This window comes from Diabrotica virgifera, chromosome 1 (genome assembly GCF_917563875.1).
Source record: "Diabrotica virgifera virgifera chromosome 1, PGI_DIABVI_V3a".
NCBI classification, from domain to species: domain Eukaryota; kingdom Metazoa; phylum Arthropoda; class Insecta; order Coleoptera; family Chrysomelidae; genus Diabrotica; species Diabrotica virgifera.
The window spans coordinates 153,006,297-153,019,357 of record NC_065443.1 but is presented as its reverse complement, the minus strand read 5'-3'; the positions used below and the strand labels follow the sequence as shown (position 1 = coordinate 153,019,357).

At 33.9% G+C, this 13,061-nt stretch overlaps 1 protein-coding gene across 1 annotated transcript in view; it reads left to right on the top strand.

The window, feature by feature from the left end:
• The window catches only part of LOC114327785 (ephrin type-A receptor 2), an 82,145-nt gene extending 69,517 nt beyond the window's left edge, over nucleotides 1-12,628 (top strand). The window contains exon 8 of the mRNA XM_028276495.2: nucleotides 12,358-12,628. Within this exon, the coding sequence (XP_028132296.2) occupies nucleotides 12,358-12,478 (121 nt within the window). The 3' untranslated portion in view covers nucleotides 12,479-12,628. The remainder of the gene's footprint in view (nucleotides 1-12,357) is intronic.
• The last annotated feature ends 433 nt before the right edge of the window (nucleotides 12,629-13,061 follow it).

The window sequence follows — 13,061 nt, the reverse complement described above, 5'->3', positions numbered from 1 at the left end:
CTATAGCCTCAGGTTTTCTGAACATTCTGTTTTTTGATTCATTCTCTTATGTTGGATAATACAAAAGTTATGTACTTTAACAACTAGTCATGTTCTTCATCAGTATAGGTTATTTGTAAACTTTGTAAACTTGTGCGACAAACTTTAAGGGGCAGTTCTGCATGAAAAATAAATGACCGTTTGCTTTATAAACTTATGTCTGCAAATGCTTCGTTTACGAGATACGGGATGTTGAATTTTTTTAACAAACTGACGATTTATTTTATTGTCCTAAAACCGGTTGACATATTCAAATGAAATTTGGTAGGTTCTAAGAGATAGTTATTGCGAATTTCTTGACTTGCAATCAAGAATTTTATATTCACTATTGGCGTGCATACGGGTAATATGACCGATCATATTACCGTATGCACGCCAATGGTGAATATAAAATTCTTAATTGTATGTCAAAAAATGTGCAATAACTACGTCTTAAAACCCACCAAATTCCATTTGCATATCTCAACCAGTTTTAAAGCAATAAATAAATCGTTAGTTTGTACGAAAAAATTCAACATCCCGTATCTCGCAAACGAAGCATTTGCGGACATACGATTATAAAGCAAACTGTCATTATTTTTTAATGCAGAATTACCCCTTAAAGTTTGTCGCACTTTTTTAGAAACACCCTGTACTGAAAAAGAACATGGCTAATTGTTAAAGTACCTAACATTTGTATTATCCAACATAAGCGAATGAATCAAAAAACAAAATGTTGAGAAAATCTGAGGCTATAGTTGGGTTTTAATTTCAGTATTTTATAAATGCTAGGATATTCCACAGGGTGTTGCGAACTTTGAGAAAAAAACACAGTTTGATTCGTACACCCGGTATACAATTAAAATTTACCTGTTTAGCAAAAATATTATTACAGGGATATTGACAAAGAATAAGGCTATAAGATATTCAAAAAATCACTTAAATCGGACAACAGGTTTAGAAGATACGCAACCTCAAAAATTACCCATTTTTTAGGGTGCCCATTTTCTATGACGCGCAGTTTATATGCCAAAAAATTTCAATATAAAAATAAAAATCGACCTGTTTCGGCATTTCCTTAAAATCTAATAACTGCCAAATATCGAGATGGACTCTTTTCTATGGCCACCCTGTATATAAAATTTTAATACATTTCTTAATTAATATCTACCTAATCAAGTGTTCAAAATGTCTCCCGTTGTTAATTTGACAGTATTCTAAACGACGTAAGAATTAGTCTATTACATTTTTCCATGTTTCTCTAGAAATTAATATGAATTCATCTTAAGTAGCAACACAGCTCATCTTAACAATCTTAGCTCTCAACACTTGGTGGTTTAGTTTTATAAATTCTACTTTTCAAGTATCGTCAATAAAAATAATCTGTAGAATTCAAATCTAATGAAGGAGGAGGCCAATCAATACTACCTAATCTATCAATCTATCGTACAGGAAATGTCTGATCTAAATAACGCAGAACATTTACACCAAAATGAGCTGGAGTCGCATTTTGCTGAAACCATATCTAATTAAAATTGGTCTAAACTAATCCATTGTTTTTCAGGGCAGGTAAAATTTCACGTCTTAGGGTAAAAACATGCTGAAGATACATGGATAAGCGCGGTGTAGGTCGCGATTGCGGTCGCTACATCGATATCAAAACAAACCTTCAGTTTCTTATGAGATCGCACATACCAAGGATGTGTCACCCGTTCACCCTCGCGACCTTGCATCGCGGTTTACAGCGATGTCGATGTCAAAACAGGATACGGAAAGTATCTTCGGTATGTTCTGCCCGTCATCGATGTAAACCTCGACCGCGATCGCGACCTACACCGCGCTCATCCATGTATCTTCGGCATGTTTTTACCCTTAGGGATACATGAATGAGCGCGGTGTAGGTCGCGATCGCGGTCACTACATCGATGTCAAAACAAACCTTCATTTTCTTATGATTTTGCACATACCAAGGATGTGTTACCCTTTCACCCTCGCGACCTATCATCGCGGTTTACAGCGATATCGATGCCAAAACAAAATTGTTTGTTTTACATCGCGATCGAGCTGCTGATCGCGTGATAAATTAAAGTTTATTTGTGATTTTTAAACGTGCCATTCGCCGGTGATACGGCTGGTGTATTTATTCATTTCTTGTTGTAATCAGGTTGCGACAAGTTTTGGTTATATGGAAACCGCAAAGAACACTGAAAGGAAGGTACCTATCTTCGGTATGTTCTGCCCGTCATCGATGTAAACCTCGACCGCGATCGCGACCTACACCGCGCTCATCCATGTATCTTCGGCATGTTCGTACCCTAAGTAGCATTCCATAATTATCGCTTGTTAAATTTTCATTTATACGGCCCAACTAACTGACTAGCCAGTATACCTGACCATACATTTAGTTTTTGTGGTCTTTGAGTGTGGTTTTCACGTATCCAGTGTGGATGTACCTCACACCAATACCTTATATTTTGGCGATTTACATTCCTATATACAGTGTATATAAATATAGGTTCGTTGGAAAAACATATCTTGTTAACGAAGTTTTCGTCATTTACAATTATTACTTCACTAAACTGTAATCTACGGTCGTAGTACGCTTCATTTAATTCTTGCAACAACTGTATTTGGTAGGGATTAAACAAATTCTTATATAATAGGTACACTTTTTCCAAAGTCAGTTTGCCAAGTGTCGGCTTTCGAGTTTCTTTGATGCCAGTGCCGACCATTGGCGTGGAAATTAAGAAAAATGATCAGTTCATCAAACGCATATTTCAAGAAAAATCATATAATTTTTATTAATTTTTGCATAATTATATTCAGGAAAATCTCTCAATTTTTGGGCAGAAATTGTTTAAACAATTTTTTAAACAAATTCAAAATATCACCTTTTGTGCTCCAAAAAATATTTTTTTAGGTTTTTGGGTAACTCTAAATAAGAAAGGTATTTTGTCATTTTTCTCAAAAGTTAATAGTTTTCGAGATATAGGCGATTTAAAATCCGAAAAATGCGATACCTAATATGCATTTTCCAGGCTTGAAATAGTTATTTTCCTAACAAGTGCATAAAGTCATACTTTTCCGCACGCGACTGTAGTTTGCCGAACGACGCGAAGCGGGAGTTCTTGGCAACGCGTCGTTCGGCAAGCAGTCGAGTGCGGAAAAGAGACTTTCTGCAAGCGTTAGGAACAATATTTTTTCTGAGTCTTTAAAAAATGACCACATCTTAATCAATTAATTTAATTAATATGAAAATACATATGTACACAAATTAATTCTTTGACAAGGTTGTCAAAACCAAACTTTCAGCATAATTGGTTAGCATGACGACGATCTTGGTTTCCATGACGACGATTCAAAACCACTGTTATTGTCCACTGATATGACTTTCGAATATTATGTCAAAATTATTTTATTTCATCGAATTCTCGCGTTAATTTCATTAAAGCATGAACACAATAAGATATATTTGAAATAAATTAGTAAATAACATCTAAATATTAGTTTATTGCATGTATTATAATTACTTTAAGGCCATATTAACATACCTAAATTAACACGCGTGATGAAAAGTAAAACGCGTGTGGAAAAGTAAAACGCGTGCGGAAAAGTAACACGCGTGCGGAAAAATAAAACTTTTTAAACTAAAACGCGTGCGCGAAAGTAGACATTTTTGCACGTTCGTAGAAAAAATATGTAAATGATTATTTTTGAGATTCAAGAGTAACTGAAGTCTAAACATTGAGTCTTAAGATTTTGGTGAGAAATCGGGGCAATATTTTCCGTAGCAGAAAAAGGTGATCTTTTGAATTTGAATTGTTTCAACAATATCTGCTCAAAAATGTCGCCCGGCACCCTTCCATTTGTTTAAATGGGGCATTTTCGAATAGGAATCTTCAAAGGAACAGAATCAGAATTTTTTCAAATGTGAGCGGGCTCACAACATCGAATGAATAACAAATTAATTCTTTCAAATTAAAACTTGTTAATTTTAGTGATTTATAAGAATATTGGTTTATTTAGTTTTTACATAAACCATAATATTTTTTTACAATTATCTGTAAATAATGGCTCATTCTGTCAGAAAATCTCAAAAGATTGTCTATCCAGCAAGGACAGAAAATCTCAAAATATTGTCTGTCCAGCAAGGACCACGAGGAGGTATGAGCCTTCCTTGCCAGGAAAGGGAAGGGTTGGGTATGTTAGTAAGAATATAAAGTTAGTTTTTTTTTCATTTTGTTTTTATTATTATTTTTTTCTTTTTTGTTTTTATATTTTTTTTGTTTTTTGTTTTTTTTTTCTGACTTTATACAGTGTGTCGCATTGAGGATGAAGACACCCCTATATTTCGGCTATCAAAATAAACACCGATTTGAAATTTTGCACAGTTATACAGGTTGCTAATTCACATTTTTTAAGATAGTCAACTGAAATTTAATTTTTAAACGCGACCTACTGCGAATGCACAAACAGGGTGAATCTTCGATATTTTGCTTCGCGTTAGAGATATCGGAAAAAGTTATTTGGAAAAGATGTTCCAAGTATTATTATAACCCCACATAATAAATTTTCATGTCGAAATTCGAACTTTTACTTTTTTGATTAATTGTAGTCAGAATTCTAAAACCGACAGTTCCTGTCCCGAGATGCATCTCTAGACAGCCAATTGTAGATTTAGGATCCTGACTACAAATAATACTGAAAAAACTAAAAATGCGAATTTTGTCATGAAATTTGGTATGTGCGGTTACTAAGTGGAACAACTTTTCCAAATAAGTTTTTCCGATATCTCTAACGCGAAACAAAATATCGAAAATTTACCCTGTTTGTGGATTCGCAGTAAGCCGCGTTTAAAATTTAAATTTCAGTTGACTATCTTAAAAAAATGTGCACCATCAACATGTATGACTGTGCAAAATTTCAAATCTGTATTTATTTTGATAGCCGATATATAGAGGTGTCTTCATCTTAAATGCGACACACTGTATAATAATGAATACTAGATAGATGTTCAAGATGTATCGCGATAGCTGTAAATAAATTAATTAGAAGGACTAAAAGAATCGTCAGAGTCTTCTGAAGTCGAATCGTTCCCAGGTTGGATAACTATTGGTGCTATTGCCAATAAAACAGGATATTCGTTTTCTATTTTTACAACATGAGCTTCGCAATTTTTCCACACATCGCTATTAATGCCACTAATTACTTCTCGAATATTCTTATTGGCCACTGCGCTTAATGTTGGTGACTGATTATATTTTCGCAATCGTTTTTTTACGGTTCCCCAAACCATTTCAATTGGATTAAAAATGCAATAGTATGGGGGTAATCGCAAAAGAGTATGGCCGTGCCTGCTGCAAATGGTGTCAATGACGTATTCGTTTTTAAAATTCCGACTTTTGATCATTCTAATTAATTCCTTCTTTACTGGAATCTTTTGAGGAACAGTGATGTTTTTAAGTTGCATAAATTTTAAAATTTCATCCTTTTTCGTGTTATTATTAGGTATCTTATTTAATATGCGGGAATGATACGGCGCATTATCCATAACAATAACTGAATTCGGCGGAATATTGGGCTGTTCGACAAACCACTTTTCAAATAAATCGGCTGTCATATCTTCGTGATAATCGGCAGAAGATTTTGTTATATTTTTGGCCGACAATAGCAATGCATTAGATACAAAACCATCTTTGCTTCCGGCATGAAGAATAATAACACGCTTTCCTCTTGAACACGGTGTATTTAAGGCACAATTGTTTGTGTTGTCAACCCAGCCGTACTTGACAACATCATGCGTATCGAACCAGGTTTCGTCTAAATAGATTATGTTTCTGTTTGAATTACGATATTGTTTTATTTTACTCAAATACTCTCGTCGAAGTTCAACGATACGCCGAGATTCCATTATTACCATTCGATTATCTAATTTCTTATATTTAAATCCACAACTTATCAAAATCTCGCGCAGTGTTTCCAAAGATGTATAATTATATTCAGGGAAATTTCTCAATTTGTCACGAATCAGTTCTAAAGTAGGCACTCTATTTTTTTTGTAAAAATTGTAAACTGTTCGTTGAATAACGTCTTTTGCAGCAATGTCAATCCTACCTAATTTTTTATTTAGTCGCTTTCGTTTTAAGGAATGATCTGTAACAGTGCCTAATTTAATAATTGTGTATACCGTCTTATACCCGATTTTTGTTAATACATGAATTCGCGAAACAATTGCATTATCAGTCATCCCAATATTTTCTTTTTGTAAACAATCGTACATATTTAGAACGATCCTTTGGGATTGTACGTGCAAATCTTTATTTTTTAATTCGGGACTGTCATTAACATAATTATCATTATTTATTGATACCACAGAAGATGATGCATCTTGATCATTCGTATCAAATGGTCGCCAATATGCCATCGTAGCAAAAATATAATATTACTTACCTTAAAATAATCCTCCGCCTCTGATAGCTGGTGCTTAAATGAAAGATTTTAGGTGGGCATAACCAGACAAACACGTTGTTCATTTTGATTTATGGCTTTTCAGTTTGGTGTTGCCATAATGCACGATGTAATATACTTATTATTTGCTTAGGACTAGGTCATTTATTAAAAACTACTCAAACTGTGTATTAGGCGGTAATATATTTTTTCTACGAGCGTGTAAAAATGTCTACTTTCGCGCACGCATTCTAGTTTAGAAAGTTTTACTTTTCCGCACGCGTGTTACTTTTCCGCACGCGTTTTACTTTTCCGCACGCGTGTTAATTTAGATATGTTAATATGGCCTTGAGTAATTATAATACATGCGATAAACTAATATTTAGATATTATTTACTAATTTATTTCAAATATATCTTAAGGCCTCGTCCCACCATCAAATAATTTGATCAAACTGGTTTGAGCAAACTGAAAGTGGCAGTTAGTGACGTCACATCCTGAGTGTTCATTGTGGATAATAATGAAAAATTTTAATTTTAAATAAAGTACAAACAAGTTGGACAACTCAATACAAAAAATTTGATCAAACTAGACTGATAGTGAGAGAGCACAGATTTTTAGAATTTCAAAAAAACTGCAATTGTGACGTCACTTTGACGTACTTTTGGAGTTTGCTCAAACTGTTTGATCAAATTATTTGATGGTGAGACGCGGCCTTTATTGTGTTCATGTTTTAATGAAATTCACGCGAGAATTCGATGAAATAAAATAATTTTGACCTAATATTCGAAAGTCAAATCAGTAGACAATAACAGTGGTTTTGAATCGTCATCATAGAAACCAAGATGGTCGTCATGCTAACCAATTATGCTGAAACTTTGGTTTTGACAACCTTGTCAAAGAATTAATATGTGTACATATGTAGTTTCATATTAATTAAATTAATTGATTAAGATATGGTCATTTTTTAAAGACTCGCAGAAAAAATATTGTTCCTAACGCTTGCAGAAAGTATGACTTTCTGCACTTGTTAGGAAAATAACTATTTCTATTTACACGTTATACAATGTATGTCCATACTTAAAAAAAAAGGTCTTCTTTAATTTTTTTGTTAGGAAAGGTATTAATTTTTATTACTCATTTCAATGACGTACTTATCATAAAAAGAATTATGTGGAGTTTAAAATTGAATGTAACGCTGTGCTATACATGGTGTCCAGAAACTCTCCCGACAAACGAAGACTGGAGATCCTTCAGATAATTTGAAGACAATCTAACCCAATTCACCTAGTTCGAAAATGCTTCCTAAGGCCGATGTCAGATTATGCGTTTTAACCGGATGCGTTTCCGCCGCACCGGTGAAAACGCATAGTGTGACAGATCGGTCCGGTTGCGTTGGAAACGGATGCGTTTTTACCGCATCCGGTCAAAACGCATAATGTGGCATCGGCCTAAGGGAGATAGAGCCCTTTGAAGATAGCGTCATGGTATTAGTTTTGCTTAAATATCTCCAGAACGCTTCTACTTAGAAAAACTAAAACTGCTACACTTAGTTATCTTGCAGAGATAAATCAATTACATCAAATACGAATTTCTAGTACCAGTCATAGGCGCCCGTTCTGGGTAGGGTAACGGTTATTTTATCATATAACTTTTTTATCTTTAACTTCTAAGCATTTTTTATGCTGGATTAGTAAATTGTAAGGTATTCTAGTACTAAAAGGTACTCTTGCTTTAAGTCGGTAGGATGCACCGTTTTCGACAAAAATCAATTTGAAAATTTTTCGTTAGTTGAATTTGAAAAAAAAAATCAAAAAAAAACTATTTAGAAAAACGAAAAGCGGTACGTTCATTTATCTTCCAGAGATAAATCGATTTCCTTAGTTGCGAAATTCTAGTACCGGTCATATGCGTCCGTTTTGGGTAGGTCAATCGTTATTTTATCGCATAACTTTTTTGTCTCTAATTTTTAAGCATTTTTGAGACTTGATGATTAAGTTATGAGGTATTCTATTACTAAAAGTTACTATTACTTTAAATCAGTAAAATACACCATCTTTTTGACAAAAATTTTCAAATTTTCTTCAAATTTAATCAACGAAAAATTTTCAAATCGATTTTTCTACAAAACGGTGCATCCTTCGCATTAAATCAAGAGTACTTTTTAGTACTGGAATACCTCACAATTTAATAATCCATTGTCAAGAATGTTTAGAAGTTAAAGACAAAAGAGTTATGCGATAAAATACCAGTTGCCCTACCCAAAACGGGCGCCTATGACCGGTACAAGAAATTCGCAATTGATCGAATCGATTTATCTCTGGAAGGTAAATAAGCGTACCAGTTTTCGTTTTTCTGAATAACAGTGTTCTGGAGATACTTAAGAAAAACTAATTCCCAGACGCCATCTTCAAAGAGCTCTAGCTCCCTCAGAAAGCATTTTCGGACTAGGTGAATTGGATTAAATTGTCTTAAAATTACCTGAAGAATCTCCTGTCTTCGTTTGTCGGGAGAGTTTCTGGACACCCTGTATAAAAGAGCTTGAACATTCAAAATCGATTTTCTCCAAAAGTACATGCACGGACAAACAATAAGTTCATTAAAGTTAATTCTTATCATATTTTCATAATGAAAAAGATTAAATTATCTGAACTGCCTTATTATGTAGATATTACAGTATGTAGCCACTTAAATACCATATCAATATATCTTAAATTTTTCATGTTTCCAGGTAAGGTATAAAATCAGTGAAATTTGAAAAAAAGTAATAAAATTCTTGAAACCGTTTTTGAGAACTTGGATTTTTAAAAGTTGTTTATGTTTGATTTCTTAAAAGTAGATCATTATCTATAACTCTATAAAGTATTACCGTTAAAATCATCAACATGGCAACGTCGATATAGACCGAACGACCATTGTAGTCTCCAAACTACAATGTTGCCGATATTCGAAAATTTCTTGAGAGTATACGTAATATATACAAAGTTCACAGTTGCTTTAATTCATTAGTGAAGAGTTCATTAAAATATTAAGTACCTAGTTAATTAATTTACAGATATATTTTTTGAGAATATTTTCATATTATTTTTTTAAGAGTGTCGTTGACTAGCAATTGAATAATAACGAATAGAGAATAGAGAATATTTTTTTAATATAAACTTAGGATTTTTAGGAAATATATCTGACACCCTTAATTCGAAAGCGGGTCTCTTTGATACCAAAATGAGGCATGTTTATGTTGGAAAATTATTAGTGGATGTACTGTACATGCAAAACTGAAGAATGACCTACATCGTGTATTTGTGCAGCTTTGCGTGAATATATATGTGAAAATTTTACTGTAATTTATAACAGTTCTTCGTGTACCTGTTAAAATGCCACATTTTACTCATCAAGTTTCCTCAACTTGAAAACAGTACCTACGACACGTTTAACATGTATAACAAAGTGAAAGAAGCGGCTGGTATCTTCAATAAGAATCAAACTGCATTTTTACATGATGAACATGGTAAAGTAATATTTGAAGTAGAGGGCAAGCTTAAAGAATGGGAAAATTACGCTACGAACCTATTCGAAGGAGTAGTTCACCTCCGGATATTACTAACTGCGACAAACCCCTAATAACACGCTCTGAGATCATAAAAGCCATAAAATCATCAAAAGATGGCAGAGGAACAGGTCCTGATAAATTCGAACTGAAATATACGAACTTATAAATAATAGCAATGCTTTAGAGGCTATAACTTTAGGTACCAACCATTAGGTAGTGGTTCGCTAATGGTTGGTCCAATAGTCCAATTCACTTTTCATAGCTCAACCTAAGAAGATAACAGTAAAAACCTGTGCTGATTATAGAACCATCGAATTTTATTTTTAAATTATAATTTTTTGGCATATATATCATACTAGTGACGTCATCCATCTAATCGATGATTTTTTTAAATGAGAATAAGGATTGCGTGTCCTGAAACCATCAATTTGTTAAACCATTGAAAATTTTTCTGAAGGTAATACATGGTCGTATCTACAATAAATGCGAGGAATACCTAAGTGACAAACAGTTTGGTTTCCGTAATGGGTTTGGAACGAGAGAAGCATTGTTTGGGATGAACGTATTTGCTCAGAGATGTCGAGATATATCTGTAGACATAGGTATACTGTTATTTTATTGACTTCCAAAAGGCATTTGATCGTGTTAAGCACTCTATATTGATCGAAGTTCTAAAAGACATTGGCTTGGACCTTGGACGGCCCGAGATGTTCGAATAATTGCAAATTTATATTGGAATCAAACAACATCAGTTTTAGTAGATGGTGTGGAATCACAGGCTCTTCATATTAAAAGAGGAGTACTGCCTTTTCCATAAACGTTAGGCTATTGTTAGTTTTGTGAAATAATGTCAAAATCACAGCATTAAGTATATTAGGCCTGGATCCCGTGTACCAAAAAAAGGTTTATTGATAGCAAGCTGAAAATTTGTTAATAGCTTAAATGTGTCTAGTCGGACAAACTTAAATGTACGGGAACACTGGTACAGGGGAAGTTTTGATTGTGGAACAGGTTAAAGTTTTCGAACGTCAGACTACGAAAACGTCCCATGTATTTTGTCTGAGAGAACTTCCAATTGATTTGTTACCCTTTCATTAAACTCTCATGCAAAAATCAGACTGCTATTTGCCACCAACATAATTCCTGTCATTTAACATGTTCTACGTGTCGGACTTATTAAAATGCCCAACATATTTGTCGGGCAAACATTTTTTCATATATTCTATAAAGTTTGCTATTGAGTTAATTTAAAAACAACCTACTAGTTTTCACAATCATATAGGTACTTGTCAGATTGACACGTTCCACCATTAAAACTTCCCCTGTTGTAGTGTTCCCATACATCAAAGTTTGGGATCCATGCCTAATACATTATTTACCGAATTAGGTACTTCAAAACGATTTGACACTGAGAAGTTTTATTTTTTTAAGACCTTCGTGACTAGATAAAATACCAAGTATTCCATATGGTTGAAATCGTATTGAAGTGAGGATTCCAATAATACCTAATGCAATATACAGGTGTTCTATGTAAAAAATCAAAGTGGCTGATGATATCAGAAAAAGGGTAAATTTGGTAACATTGCAAGCATCAAATTGGAAATCTCCATGTTGCGGAATTAGCGTATCCCAGTTTGTAAATAATTCGGACCATCCATTTAAGGTGATACAGTAGCAATCAACAGGTAGCCAAAAAGCGTTCCAAGATTGCGGCTGTAATTTTGAATATTTTTTCGAGATATTTGGCACACGTATTCGTAATATAATAAAGAATGGCGGTACAGAGCCCAATTTGAAAAATATATTAATATGTGGAAATTACTCTGTAATTAAATACAATATTAAAAAAATGAGCCTGTACCGCCATTAAGAAGAACAAAAAAATACACTTTCTTCAAATAAACTTTTTTATCCGATGCCTAGATTTTGTGTCATTTTGGAACTACTAATGAAATAAAAAATGTTAGTAGTTCCAAAATGACACAAAATCTACGCATCGGATAAAAAAGTTTATTTGAAGAAAGTGTATTTTTTTGTTCTTCTTAATGGCGGTACAGGCTCGTTTTTTTAATATTGTATTTAATTACAGAGTAATTTCCACATATTAATATATTTTTCAAATTGGGTTCTGTACCGACATTCTTTATTATATTAGGAATACGTGTGCCAAATATCTCGAAAAAATATTCAAAATTACAGCGGCAATCTTGGAACGCGTTTTCGCTACCTGTTGATCGCTACTGTTTCCTCTTAATAAATAATTGACTGTTTCCAGATTTTTTATGCTTTCTGTATAATAAATTATGATTTATAGACATTACATCTATTGTACATTTTTTTAGATTACCATATGATACAGTTGCGCCAAGAATAAGAAACTATGTATTACGCATGATGCATGAGGATTCATCAAGAAGACCGCCATGGGCAGAAATAAAGAAATTTTTTTCATCCTCTGTCTAAAAAATGATTTGAATAAAAATGAACGTGTAAAATTTTTTAGAATAAGTTCAAATATTACATTTAAAATAATTCATACAACTTTCCAGTATTACTTCTTTATTTCTAATCTTGTATTATAATTATGAAGCAAAATAAAATGTTTTATGATTATACTTTTTTTTCCATATACAAGCATACCTGACTTATTTGACGAGAGAGAAGAAATGTTGTGACTAATAAGTAGATAACGTATGATGAGTCGAAGTAGTCTTGAGACTGTTTGTGAGGAACAGCTAGTTTTTTTTTGGGAGGTGAGAAACTTTAAAAGACCCTCTGGGAAGGTGTCCCAGGTGTGTCGGATTCAGTCCGGCACGCTTCATCGCGGGCTGAGGCCGCCTACCGACTAAACTCACCCCCTCTTTCTCCAGCCGACGGGTCTGGAACCGCACTTAGCGTGCATATCTGACCCGCCGACCTTACTCTTAACTACCCTCCGGCACTCTTCGCGTGCATTCCATGAGTTTGGCGGCCTCATAGCCTCCTCCCCGCAAGAGCCTCACGCCAGACCGTCCGGTGAAGCGACCGTCCAGCGCAACCCTCGTGC